The 14884-nt window shown below is 40.9% G+C and overlaps 1 protein-coding gene across 3 annotated transcripts in view; it reads right to left on the bottom strand.

Moving 5' to 3' along the window:
- Nucleotides 1-7089: 7089 nt before the first annotated feature.
- NCOA3 (nuclear receptor coactivator 3) overlaps nt 7090-14884 on the bottom strand; it is a 329159-nt gene continuing 321364 nt past the window's right edge. For all 3 annotated transcript variants that reach the window (XM_063958907.1, XM_063958905.1, XM_063958906.1), the window contains one exon: nt 7090-11706. In XM_063958907.1, the coding sequence (XP_063814977.1) occupies nt 11695-11706 (12 nt within the window). In that variant the 3' untranslated portion in view covers nt 7090-11694. The remainder of the gene's footprint in view (nt 11707-14884) is intronic.

A 14884-nucleotide genomic window follows, 5' to 3' on the forward strand; every position in this document is an offset into this window, starting at 1 on the left:
GACTGTCCTGAAAAACCATCTCTCTCTCCCACCATCCCAGGTAGAGGCCAGCATATGTGGGGGCACAAGCCGTCCCCATAGCTGTGCCTCTAACCTGGAGATAGTATCGTTCGTTACACGTAAAATAGTTTTTTGTTAATATGAACTCAAGTAGGGAGAGGAGGAATGTGTTCACCTCATGTTGTATGTTCATATCAAGGAAAAATTTGATTGCTTTGATACCCTTGGTATGGTCTATGCTGGTGTACAAACTCTCGACATCATATGTCGCTAGCCAAGTGCCCGGGGTCACAGTAATGTTCTGGATTCGATTCAAAACATCCATAGTGTCCCTGACGTAGGAAGGTAAGGCTAAAACAAAGTGTCGTAGGTATTGATCTACATAAATGCTGGCCTTTTCAGTCAGACTTCCCACGCCAGAGACAATCGGTCTCCCAGGTGGTGTGGCCTCATTCTTATGAGCTTTAGGGAGTAAATATAGAGTTGGAACTGTAAGTTTTTCTGTCTTCAAAAAGTCAAAATCTTTTCTGGAAATAGTACCCTGAGTCAGTGCTTGCGTGATAATATTGTTGTATTGAGTTTGAAAGTCAGAAGTTGGGTTAAAAATTAGAGGTTTGTAGCATGAACGGTCTCTCAGCTGTTTATTCAGTTCTTTTACATAAAGGGTTCTAGGCCATAGGACCACATTGCCCCCCTTGTCCGAGGGCTTGATAATGGTATCATGCCACTCGGAGATGTCTTTAAGGGCGGATCTTTCATCCCTTGTAAGGTTGTCATTCTGCATCTGATGGAAATTATGTCCATTAAATAGATTGTCTAAATCTCTGGATACCAAGTCCAGATATACTTCGACAGGCGGACAGATCTTAACATCTGGGAAAAAGGTTGATTTCTTTTTAATTTTGGATGCATCATAAGGTTGTAATTCATGAGAATCTATTTCGTTTTCATTCTCCAATTCTTCCAGCATCCTTAGCATAGATTGGTCTTCAGCGGATGAGATAGTGGTAGATATAGATCCTTGTGAAAGGGTACTCTGTCCAGGGAAGGAATCTCTATTCTTAAAAAATGTATTTAGTAATATCTTTCGAGTAAAGAGGTGGATATCCTTCTCACACTCAAAACAATCGGGTTTGCTCTCGGGGGGAAAAAGAAAGGCCCTTAGATAGTAGGGAGATCTGATTTGGTGTTAGGGTTGTCAGGTTTATGATACGTAGATCATCAGATGTTACTTCCTGTACTTCCTCTGTTCTCTGGGTTCTTCTCTCCAATCGCGCATATCCCGCTTTCTTCTTTCTCCCTCCTGATCTTATATTTCCTCGGCCTATACCCTCTCTGAGTTCCTTCGGAGTCCTCTCTAAAAAATGATGTCTACCACGTTCTCTCTTGAACATACTGATGGTACCTTCACCTTCTGATGAATCAACATCTGAGGTTGTATAGTTGGAGATGCTATGTGTCCTCTCTCTTACTGCGTAAGATTTCCATCTGTATGCTCTATTTTGTGCGAAATCTGTTATGTCCCTATGTAATTTCCTGCGTTTTCTCTCAATGACAACCTTCTCTACTTCCTCAATCTCTTTCTTATATTTATTGTATGTTGTCTGAAATTTGTCCACTGTTTCAAACCTCTTAAGTTTGTCCCCCAAAACTGCAATCTCCTGTGTATATTTATTAATAAGAATCTCATCATGTTTGATGAGAATCTTAATAAGATCTTTTGAGCATTGTGTTAGAACAATTTCCCATTCTTTTTGTAATTCCATACTGGCCAATTCATAAGCCGGAAAGACTCTCGGTCTTAGGCCACGCGGTGTCACATTATTTTTCAGATAGTTGTCAAATGTTGTTTTGTTCCACCAGGTCTTACTTTGTTTTATCAGGGTCTGTTTCAGTATGTAAAGATCATCTGTCCAATCCCTATTAAGTGGATCGTTTGATATCATATCTTCATCCATCATCATATCTACTCCAGTGATGAGTCTATCTCGTCTATCATCTACATCTTTAGTTAGATTGAATGTTGCCATCCTTGATGGAATGTTTTAATCGTGTTAGCTAAAATCTGTATATTTCTATTGAAGTATAATGCTTATTGCGGTTTGCTGTGGTAGAAGATTGGAAAGTTGGATAACCAACTAGTTCAATGATAATCAATAAGGGGATAAGGGGGAAAGGAAAAACTTCTGCACTAGTCAAAGGTTAATTAATGTTCTATTTAATATGATACATACCCTATTAATACATATATTGTAGTTTTTAGTTCGCAGTCATATGTTGGGGGTGCTGCCATAGACAATAAGATTAAGGACAAAAGAGGATAGAAAAGATTGTCTCTTGGTTGGCGCACAAAGAAAAGAAGAAATTGATCAATCTAAAATATAACTTTTAATATCAGTCAATTAAAATGATGTGAAATATATATGGAAAAATATTTACTAATAAAAGATACTGTATCTATTAAAAATTATATTCACTGTGTGTCATTTATTGTGTTCCCATTTATGGTGGTGTTACAGTTTACAGGACCTGGGCCATTTGTATCACTATTCCCAGTGCGGCTATGTAAATAAGGGTCCGCCAAATTACTGCAATTCTTAATAGCCTCAGGATTCTATACCTCTGAGGTGTGGATCGTAGTTGGTTCTTAATCTACGTTACTATGATAATTTGTTAAGAGGAATCACGCTATAAAGTATTGAGCCATACAATGTTGCGGTTCTATTATCTGATGCCGCAACACTGTAGCTGGTTATGTAGAGTTAATCCTTTCAAAACTCCTATACACGTTACTGTGATAATTTATTTACTGAACGGAACCACATTGTAACATATTGAGCCATACAATGTTGCGGTTCTGTTATCCAATGCCGCAACACTGTGGCTGCTTGTATAGTTAAGTCTAGTCTGTTACAGGAAAGCTCACAGACGGAATAGAGCAGGCTAGTGTACGTAGTGGGCTCAAATTGTCAGCTTCACAAGCGTATCATTAATGTCATTGAGTGTGGCTAATTACCATATACACTTTATCTATTGGAAATGTATGTTTGCATGACACACTGCCTTTAAATCAATTGCTGCAGTTGACTCTATATGTTGGTCCTACTATAACAATCTTAATAAGTAACCGCTAGTACGTATGGTACATCACAGCCCAATTACCACAGTATTTTAATGCCAGATATCATATAATTTATGGCAAAAGTGTTTTAAATCCTTTATTGCACCACTGGGTTGACATTCTCATGCAGTATCCCTATTATTCTGAAAGCGGTCAGCTAAATGTAATTGCGGGAGTCTATCATAGAGAGTACTTGTATACGGCTGCTATTGTGCATTTTTTGTTATTACATTCACATGAATGTCTTTTATCTGTATTATGTATCTCAATGAATATAATTAGCTCTGTAATTGGATCCTGTCCTAAACACTTTCTAGGGCACAGGATCAGGTGCTGCTGCCGGACTGGTTTTAGCAAGGTGACTAATAAGTGCAGACGGATCACCTTAACACAGATTCTCTCATTGAACTAATCAACTTGATAGGATAGCGGGGGTTAATCATGAAGGTATTCACATGCAGCTACTGATTTACACACATACAATTCATTCACATGTGTCTTATCTATATGTAGCACGTTATCTTTATTTGCATGATTGATTCCTCATGTGAGTTTTTCTAAAGATAGAAATGAGAGACCGCTGAGACATGTGCACAGAATTTTGTCTCAGTTAGCATATCCAGTCCACAAGGCTTTGAAGGATATTGTGAGTAAAGAGTGGCAAAACATTGATAAGAGGCTTGGTAATATTAAGAAAATTGATCATATGTTTCCTATTGAGGATGAACAAATTAATAATTGGTATGCTGTACCTAAGATTGATGCCGCAGTTGCTGAGGTGGTGTTGAAAACTACCATTCTTTTAGAAGACGGGGCAGTTTTGAAAGATGGTATGGATAAACATATGGAAAGTGCTCTAAAAAAGCTACATATGTGTTCAGCAGTCTAATTATAAACAGGCGTGGCTGTTGCATCATTTGCCAGAGCATTGAGAGTCTGGGCCTCAGTTATGTCAACTGATTTGGAAGAAAAAATTTCAAGGCAATACTTGCAAAGAAATTTAAATATCATGATGAAAAGGTATAGAATATCTGTGTGAAGCCTCTTTAGATGTTTTAAATCTCGAAAGTCTATGGCAGCAGGTGTAATGGCAAAAAGAGCTCTGTGGCTTCGTTCATGGTCAGCGGATATGCATTCTAAAAATAGGCTGGTGTCATTGCCATATGAAGGTTTATTATTTGGCAATAAATTGGAGGCCATTATACAAAAAATGTCAGGAGGTAAGTCAGCAAAATTACCTCAAGACAGGAGAAATAGATTTCCAAATCCTTCCTCCAAGCAACAATTTAAAGAGGCTAGAGGCTAAAGACCAGGACATGGTTATACAGGCAGATACCCGTCAGGGACGAATAGGCAGTCCTTTTGTAAATCCTACAGAAGAGGTGGAAGACGACAATGACTATTACAGGATTCCGGTCTCCTTTCCAGTAGGTGGCAGACTTCGGGAGTTCAGCAGTCGTTGGCAAGAGTCAATTCAAGATACATGGGTACTAGATGTGATATCCCGTGGGTACTGGATAGAATTTTCAGTAGTTCCAAACTGGGACAAATTTCGGATGTCAGACACACCAACTGTGTATCCAGAGTTGAAAGCCCTAAAAGACAGTTTAAAGAAACTTGTCAAGGCAAGAGCAGTGGAAACCGTCCCAGTGTCACAAATAAGGAAGGGATTCTACTCACGGATATTTCTGGTAAAGAAAGCATCTGGGGAATTCAGAACCAACTTAGATCTCAGACAGCTGAACAAATTTATAAAAAGAAAAATTTCATATGGAAACAATGAAATCCATTTTGTCAGGTATAAAAAGAGAGGTTTTTATGGCATCCATAGACTTAAAAAGATGGTTATAACCATGTACCTGTAGCCAGTCAACACAGAAAGTATCTAAGATTCTGCGTTCTCGGGAAACATTTTCAGTTTACGTGCCTCCCATTTGGTCTTAAGACATCTCCAAGAATATTTACAAAGGTCCTTAACAGCACTGGTATCGGTCATAAGAAGACAACAGGTAGCAATTTGGTCGTACCTGGATGACTTGCTGGTATGCGGAAAGGAAAGTAAGGGAGGCATTGGACACAGTTCCTTCAGGGTCATGGCTGGTTAATAAACAGGGAGAAGAGCCAGTTGAAACCAAGGCAAAGGATCCAGTTTCTGGGTGTGCAGGTGGATACCTTCAGTTATGTGATAAGCCTCTCAGAGGAAAGGTGCAGAAAAATTCAAGAACTGGCAACTTTGGTGAGGATGTGCAGCAGGGTAACATTGTGTCAGTCAATGAGTCTTCTGGGAATGATGGCTTCCACCATAGATATAGTTCCTTGGGCAAGATGGAGAATGAGAGATCTACAATTAGACATTCTGAGATACAGTCAGAAAGGGTATTCTCTAAATTACCATATAAAATTGTGTCAGAAGGCAAAAAAGTCCCTAGTCTGGTGGATGGAGACGGAGCTGGTTGACAGAACCACGTCTTTGTCAGATCATCATTGTCTGGTTCTAACAACAGATGCAAGTACAATAGTTTGGGGGCTCATTTGTTGCAGCAAAATTGCCAAGGACAGTGGGACCGAAAGGAAAGAAGGTTGTCTTCAAATCAAAGAGATGAGAGCGGTTTGGAATGTGAACCAATCCAAATTTTCTACCTAAAGTGGTTTCAGAGTTTCATTTGAATCAGGACATTGTGTTACCATCTTTTTATCCACAACTACGGAACGAAGAGGAAATAAAGATGCATAATTTAGATTTAATCAGAGCTATCTAGATTTATTTGGAGAGAGTTAAAGAATTTCGAAAGACAAAGCATCTGTTTGTGCTACTGTACATTCAGGAGCAAAGAAGGGTGAAACACCCACTATGCAAACTATTTCTAGAAGGATTAGAGAACTTCTAACGTTTATATATGAGGAAAGTGGTTGTGGAGTTTTGGAAGAACTAAAGGCACACTTTATCAGGGCTATAGCAACTTCGTGGGCTAAGAAGGCTCGAGTGTCAGCAAAGGACATATGTGCAGCAGCTACCTGGTCATCGGTACATACGTGCTCTAGTCATTATGAATTGGATGTTGTAGACACCCACTTTGGGAAACATGTCCTTGAAGGGGCATTATAATAAATAATTATTGGTATTCAGCATCAGACCAAGGTCTCTGGTGTGTTCTGTTTCCCTCCCTATATTGAGCGTTGGTATACCCCCCGAGTTAAGGCTGCCATGAAGTAGCGCAGGAGAAAAAAAAGCAAATTATACTTACCGATAATTTTGTTTCTTCAAGATACTTCATGGCAGCCTACAATATTCCCTCCCTCAGTAGGATTTTTCATAGGATCCAGTTATAAAGAGACACTCAAAAGACTAAGGAGGAAGGGGAGGAGCGGCACTATATACCCAGAGTGGTCGGTCCCTAGCTATTGAAAAAACTACCTGTCTAACATTAGGAGGATGGGATACAGTCCCAGAGTAATGGCTGCCATGAAATATCTTGAAGAAACAAAATTATCGGTAAGTATAATTTGCTTTTATGTTTATCAAATTCAAATATTGTTTAAATGAACTAATTAAAAGCACTGTTTTATAAGGCTTACATTTTAATAAATAAATAAAATACAGATTAACAAAAAGCATTTCATTGGTCGATAATTTACCACATTCACCTTCAGAGACTGAAGTCATATTTTATTTTCAAGAGTAACATTTTTTCTACCAATTTTTATTTATTTTTTAAAACCTCGACTTGTGTGTATTTGTGCCTAATATTTTATTTTCTTGGGTAAAACTTTATAGGAGTGGGCATCACTTAAGAAGCCCATCGGTACAAGAAAATAGGCAAGCTTTTTTTCTGTCTGAAAAATGATTTTATTAAAGGACTAGCCGTTTTAGCATCTATTAAATAGAAAAATGGTTGGTCAGTAACTGCATACACATACATCATTTTATGTAGCTAAAATCACAGCAATAAACACAACAAAAGACGGGATTATTGAAGCTATTGTTTTATCAGACACTGCCTATTTCAGCTATACATTCTTATAGCACTGCCACTGCCAAATGATAAATATAAGGAAAACAATCAGATGAAATAGTTTTTCTTTAGTAAGATTTGAGACAAACCGGAGCTATAATTGCAGTATAGAATATCTTTAATTACACAAAATCACAAACCCCTTGTTTTAAATCAACCAACATTAAAAAACAAAAAAAAGTTACACTGAAAAACAGACACTAAGCCTTTTATTTCACACCAATGTAAAATATACAATTTTACAGAATATTACATATAATAAACAAGCTCATTCTTGTGTTGCACATACGTTTCTGAAGACACCTTGACTGGCACAAAGTTACCTCTACAGTTAGCAATTCTGTAAAGACAAAGTTTCCATGCCAGAGGCACAATGCCCCCGGCGGACGCTCTTGTGGTACAAACGGGGGCCGAGTCTGCAGGGAAGGCACGGGAGGAACGCAGAGATTATTGCTTGATAGACAAATGCTCCCCCAGACAAATATCAGGTGGGAGAAGAATTCAACTAAAAACAGCCACAGAAATGTGCCACGCAAAGCACTTGTGAAAATTTTACAGAACGTGAATGGAATTCAGTAAAGGAAGACTATGTACGCTTCACACAATTTCATAAAAAAGAAAAAATGACTGCAGATTGTCACAAAACTAGCATCAATTGCTATCCCATTTAAAAGAAATTTGAGAGCAGGGTAAAAAAAGTTTGCACGTTAATAAATTTGGGGTCATTGGTAAACTTTGGGAGAGTGGGCAGGGACAAGGAATGTTTAAGCACTGACATCTAGAAGTGAAGATATTCCACAAGGAAATCTCAGCAGGTGAGTAACAGTCTTCCAGTATTGAGGATTTTGGCCAGCAGTAGTTTATGGAAGTACTGAAAGGATAGCAGTCACTCAGGTATATAGCTTGAGGACACTGCAACATTAACTAACCATTTTCCAGACATAACAAAATAAATAGTTATATGCTTGGGAAACAAATCAACATCTGCCAAAAATTAGATTTGCAAATTCCAAATTGGACAATTGTTGATTAACATTTCTTAGTTTCTCAGCACAAGTAGACTGCAGAAGTACTTAATTATAACAGTGACTTTGTGCTACATATACCCTACGAACACCTTGAAAGTAGGTGTGTGTTATGTGGTGGAGGAACACTAAGGGGTATATTCAATAAAAGTCGGATCCATTCTAACATGCATTTGTCGGAATGGATCCGACAACCCCTATTCAATGGATGGCCAAATCCAACTGTCTCATTTGAGCCAAATCCGACTGTCTGATTTGTCCGTACCCAGGGTGCTGTTCTGCCGCTGCTGTCAGTGGCTGACGGGTGCGCTGACAGGGGTGGCGGGGGGAGCAGACTGCGGCGGAAAGTAGGTGACAGAGGTGGGTGGCGGGGGGGGGGGGGGGTGTGACGGCGGCGGGAGATGGACAGCAGCGGGTGGCGGGGCGAGCTGCCAGCATCTGCGGCAGTGAAGACTAGTGATGTCTGCGGCCGGGGGGGAGGTGCTGCAGGGAGAGAGGTGCCTGGCCAGGGGAACGGCCAGGCAAGGTACCTCTCATCCCCGTAGCCTGCTGCACCGCTCCCCGTCTCCTCACCTCAATCCGACTTGTTTTCAAGTTGGACTGAGTTTGTCGGAAAGGGGGCCAAAACCTGTCGGATTTGGCTCCATTTCCATCACAAGCATGCGGAGTGGCGGCTATTCCGCCGATCCATGTGATTCCCGACTTGTCCAATAGGTTGGAACCCCATCCGACCGAAATCGGTCGGAAGCTGCCGTCTTTCCGTCAAGACGCCAGCTTCCGACAGTTACTGAATATACCTTTAAGACAGTATAGGGGGTTATATTATTAAACATACAATACTTAATAGAGAGCGCTCTCTATTAAGTATTGTATGTTTGCAAATCCAGTATAGTTAACCCTATACTATTCAGTGGGAGCAGCTTGCTTAATTACCTGGTGATTAGTACAAATTTAAGGTTGTTATATTTATGAATTGGTGATCTAACTACTAAACGTTGTGCCTGGATTTTTGTGCACGCACCGGTGCACGTGGGAAGGGCAAAAAGTTTTTGGTGTTTCCCCTGGCACCTGTGAGTGCATAAAATATATAATTTTTGGTTATATTATTATAATTCCACATTGCTTATAAATGCCAGTTATTCATGTGATCCCCATGTTGTACATTATGTAATTAATGTTATTTTTAATTATTGCTGTCCGCATTAATCTTTATTCACATTTATACGTTTGAAGGACACACATGTATGTGGCATGTTTTCCATGAGATGCACAGCACTCCATACAATGAACGGTGAAACGCACGTTAAATTATGAAAAAAAAAAAAAAAAAAGAATCAGGATCATCGCACCTGCAACGCAATTTTGTGCCCATTTCAATTCCACATGATTCTGGTGCACAGGAAAAGATGGTGACAGCCACAACATACAGATGTTCACTCTCATTTTCAATATACTAACAGAGAAACTGCAATTGTCTGGTTATTAAAGGATACATAACATTCTTGCCTGTGCACCAGGCTTCCTTAGGTGTGTTTGGTTTCTATAGATTCTAATGCACTACTGGTTGTTTTTCAGGGATTAATAAAGTGCATAGATGTGAATGAACTATGTTTCACTAGACTGAAAACACAAATGAATCCAATAAGAAGAGAAGGACCGTAACATTCAAACTGTACATACGTCCTCAACATCTGCAGGCCACAGAATGGTTGGTAGGCAGGTAGAGTGGGATAGGAGGGTCTTTGACAATGGAAGAAGGAACAGAACACTTGATATTTCTGCAAAATTTAAATATTACCATTTCGCAAATCTTTAAAGATGCATTTTACCTATTGCCTGATATTAAGGCATGGACCCTCATTACCTTTTTACAGGCCTCTGAGACAACTGTGTGCAAGATGGGCAGACATAGCTACTTGAAGAATTACGAAGGTACTTTATAGAGACGTCAGTCAAGGAGGTGAAAACAGTTGACAGTACAGTGCCTTCTGTTGTACAAACAGTGGCTACAGTAATCTCAATGTATGTAGTGTAGGGCACAACAAAGAGGGAAATCTCAATTTCTATGTACTCTCCAAGATTTTGAGCCATTTACGACACCATGGGACAAATGTAATGGTGGGCGATTTGGCAAAAATATGTTGTGTGTTAAAATAAAATCCTGCACTCTTGTAATATTGAACTGCTGCCCCGCTGACGCTCTGCCCTGATAAAACCACAAACTATTTGCATCAAACTAGCACAAGTATAAACCATGACATAAACATGACTTTTCTTATTGGAACAACATGAGTTGTTCTTCTCTAAAAAGCTTTTAAATGATTATAACAGACTATCTACTAATATTGTGTGTCTGTAACAAAACAGGAAACATTTTGGATATAAACTAATAAAATATCGTTTTGGAGGACATAAGCAAAATGCACAACTATGTTATGAAGCAGAAAAAATTGCATGTACCACACAAAACACAAATATTGCTATAATTATAAGTCAGACCAAATTCTTGCATTACTTTATTCCCAAATTTAATTAACTATGCGCAGGGAATCTTTATTTCATTTTTTTTTCTCTCCCTTTTTAATTTTTTTTAGGAACCCCATCGTACATTCTATACCACAAACATTCTCAGACAACCTGTGGAGTTCATTTACACCCTGGAGCAAAAAAGGACAAGAACATCTCCAGTTCTTAAACACACATTAAGAGTCCTCACTGTCCCCCAATAGTTCTCTCATGGCCAAATAGAAACGAGGAGTTCTAAACCCATGGCGGTCACAGGCTTAAATACACAGCTTTAGAAGCTTAGAGAAAAAACAAACATACACTGACCTAGAAAAAGTCATATACAATAATAAGGTATTTTAAAGATATATGTACAAAATGTTTACACAATAGAAAGGAAGGGAGGGGATGACAAGTAATATGCCTGGCTGCGCTATTTATACATGGCGGTAGGGGAGCGGGGAATATTGCAATCTCAATATTAGACAATGAAAATGTAAATTCATGGGTTTTTTCAACAGTCATAAAGTGCGAGTCTACTGCACACCAAAATCAACATTCTTTCTTCTAAACTGTATCAGAGCCAAATGTCACAAAGATTTATATGAATACTACTCTGAAACCAAATACAAAAAAAAAGCAGACTTTAATCTGAAGTTTTCAGTTAAAAATGTTCCAGGTGCTTTGGGATATAAAGAAATAAAGTTTCAGAATTCAGTAAATAACCGGCCAAACCAGGTTCTATACAAAAATGTTACCACCCAATTCACAACTTGTGTCTCCAAGCACTAAAAACAAGTAGTATCCATTGAATTGTCCATCAGAACCAACGCTTTGTTGCTGCCAAAAGTCCAGGCCTGTGTTTCTGATGACCTCATCTTGGGCAGGAAGTACAAACCTGTTTGTCCTTGGTAAGGCCTAAGCAAGCCACAACTTGCTACAGAAATATATATACTTTTATAGAACTTTTTCCACTATAGTGCATCTCTAGTTCAAAACGCAGGATTTTCATTGTGAGAACAGGGTGACGTCAGCAATATTTCTGCAAAAAAAACAAACAATGCTAAATGTTAGCAGTTTTCTTTTTATCAAATTCAGAAAAACAGGAGTATGACTTATGTGGAAGTTGACTGTAAGGTGACCTTTTGACTTAGGGTTACCACATCATCCCTTTAATTCTGGGCACACATTAATTACACAGGTTCTGTGGCTGGCTGACTTCAAGACTCCATTTCACCTGGTTTTAACAAGCCACAGAACCTGTGTAATTAATATGTGTCCGGAATTAAAGGGATGAGGTGGTAGGTAACCCTATTTTGACTTCAATAATTGTTCAAACATATTAGTTCTTTACTAGCCACATCGGATATATGGCCTTATTTAGGTTAGTTAGCAAACCAAAAAAGATAGCAACTGAGCAAAACCATGCTGCCAGTGAGGCAGATGTAACGTGCAGAGAGAGTTAGATTTGGGCGGGGTGTGTTGAAACTGAAATCTAAATTGCAGTGTAAAAATAAAGCAGCCAGTATTTGCCCTGCACAGAAGATAAGATTTTACTCACCGGTAAATCTATTTCTCGTAGTCCGTAGTGGATGCTGGGAACTCCGAAAGGACCATGGGGAATAGCAGCTCCGCAGGAGTCTGGGCACAACTAAAAGAAAGCTTTTAGACTACCTGGTGTGCACTGGCTCCTCCCACTATGACCCTCCTCCAAGCCTCAGTTAGGATACTGTGCCCGGAAGAGCTGACACAATAAGGAAGGATTTTGAATCCCGGGTAAGACTCATACCAGCCACACCAATCACACCGTATAACTCGTGATACCATATCCAGTTAACAGTATGAAACATAACTGAGCCTCTCAACAGATGGCTCATAACAATAACCATGTACAATTATTGCAGACAATCCGCACTTGGGACGGGCGCCCAGCATCCACTACGGACTACGAGAAATAGATTTACCGGTGAGTAAAATCTTTTCTCTAACGTCCTAGTGGATGCTGGGAACTCCGAAAGGACCATGGGGATTATACCAAAGCTCCCAAACGGGCGGGAGAGTGCGGATGACTCTGCAGCACCGAATGAGAGAACTCAAGGTCCTCCTCAGCCAGGGTATCAAATTTGTAGAATTTTGCAAACGTGTTTGCCCCTGACCAAGTAGCAGCTCGGCAAAGTTGTAAAGCTGTAGAATGGGCTTTAACTGATTTAGGATGCGGCAGTCCAGCCGCAGAATGCGCCAGCTGAATTGTGCTACAAATCCAGCGAGCAATAATCTGCTTAGAAGCAGGAGCACCCAGTTTGTTGGGTGCATACAGGATAAATAGCGAGTCAGTTTTCCTGACTCCAGCCGTCCTGGAAACATAAATTTTCAAGGCCCTGACTACGTCCAGTAACTTGGAATCCTCCAAGTCGCTAGTAGCCGCAGGCACTACAATAGGTTGGTTCAAGTGAAAAGCAGATACCACCTTAGGGAGAAACTGGGGACGAGTCCTCAATTCTGCCCTATCCATATGGAAAATCAGATAAGGGCTTTTAAATGACAAAGTCGCCAATTCTGATACACGCCTGGCCGAAGCCAAGGCCAATAACATGACCACTTTCCACGTGAGATATTTTAGATCCACGGTCTTTAGTGGCTCAAACCAATGTGATTTTAGGAAATTCAACACCACGTTGAGATCGTAGGGTGCCACTGGAGGCACAAAAAGGGGGCTGAATATGCAGCACTCCTTTTACAAATGTCTGAACTTCAGGTAGTGAAGCTAGTTCTTTTTGGAAGAAAATCGACAGAGCCGATATCTGTACCTTAATGGAGCCTAATTTTAGGCCCATAGTCACTCCTGCCTGTAAGAAGTGCAGAAATCGACCCAGCTGAAATTCCTCTGTTGGGGCCTTATTGGCCTCACACCAAGCAACATATTTCCGCCATATGCGGTGATAATGTTTTACAGTTACATCTTTCCTGGCTTTAATCAGCGTAGGAATGACATCCTCCGGAATGCCCTTTTCCTTTAGGATCCGGCGTTCAACCGCCATGCCGTCAAACGCAGCCGCGGTAAGTCTTGGAACAGACAGGGCCCCTGCTGCAGCAGGTCCTGTCTGAGCGGCAGAGGCCATGGGTCCTCTGAGATCATCTCTTGAAGTTCCAGGTACCACGCTCTTCTTGGCCAATCCGGAACCACGAGTATTGTCCTTACTCCTCGTTTTCTTATTATTCTCAGTACCTTTGGTATGAGAGGCAGAGGAGGGAACATATAAACTGACTGGTAAACCCACGGTGTCACTAGAGCGTCCACCGCTATCGCCTGAGGGTCCCTTGACCTGGCGCAATATCTCTCTAGTTTTTTGTTTAGGCGGGACGCCATCATGTCCACCTGTGGCCGTTCCCAACGATTTACAATCAGTGTGAAGACTTCTGGATGAAGTCCCCACTCTCCCGGGTGGAGGTCGTGCCTGCTGAGGAAGTCTGCTTCCCAGTTGTCCACTCCCGGAATGAACACTGCTGACAGTGCTAGCACGTGATTTTCCGCCCATCGGAGAATCCTTGTGGCTTCTGCCATTGCCGTCCTGCTTCTTGTGCCGCCCTGTCGGTTTACATGGGCGACCGCCGTGATGTTGTCTGACTGGATCAGTACCGGCTGGTGCAGAAGGCCATTTACAATGCCTGACTTAGGGCATTGTAAATGGCCCTTAGTTCTAGAATATTTATGTGTAGGGAAGTCTCCTGACTCGACCATAGTCCTTGGAAGTTTCTTCCCTGTGTGACTGCCCCCCAGCCTCGAAGGCTGGCATCCGTGGTCACCAGGACCCAGTCCTGTATGCCGAATCTGCGGCCCTCTAGAAGATGAGCACTCTGCAGCCACCACAGCAGAGACACCCTGGTTCTTGGAGACAGGGTTATTAGCCGATGCATCTGAAGATGCGATCCGGACCATTGGTCCAACAGGTCCCACTGAAAGATTCTGGCATGGAACCTGCCGAAAGGAATTGCTTCGTAAGAAGCCACCATCTTTCCCAGGACTCGCGTGCAGTGATGCACCGACACCTGTTTTGGTTTCAGGAGGTCTCTGACTAGAGATGACAGCTCCTTGGCTTTCTCCTCCGGGAGAAACACTGTTTTCTGGACTGTGTCCAGAATCATTCCCAGGAACAGTAGACGTGTCGTCGGAACCAGCTGTGACTTTGGAATATTCAGAATCCAACCGTGCTGGTGTAGCA

The sequence above is a fragment of the Pseudophryne corroboree genome, chromosome 3, assembly GCF_028390025.1.
Source record: "Pseudophryne corroboree isolate aPseCor3 chromosome 3, aPseCor3.hap2, whole genome shotgun sequence".
Classification (NCBI taxonomy): domain Eukaryota; kingdom Metazoa; phylum Chordata; class Amphibia; order Anura; family Myobatrachidae; genus Pseudophryne; species Pseudophryne corroboree.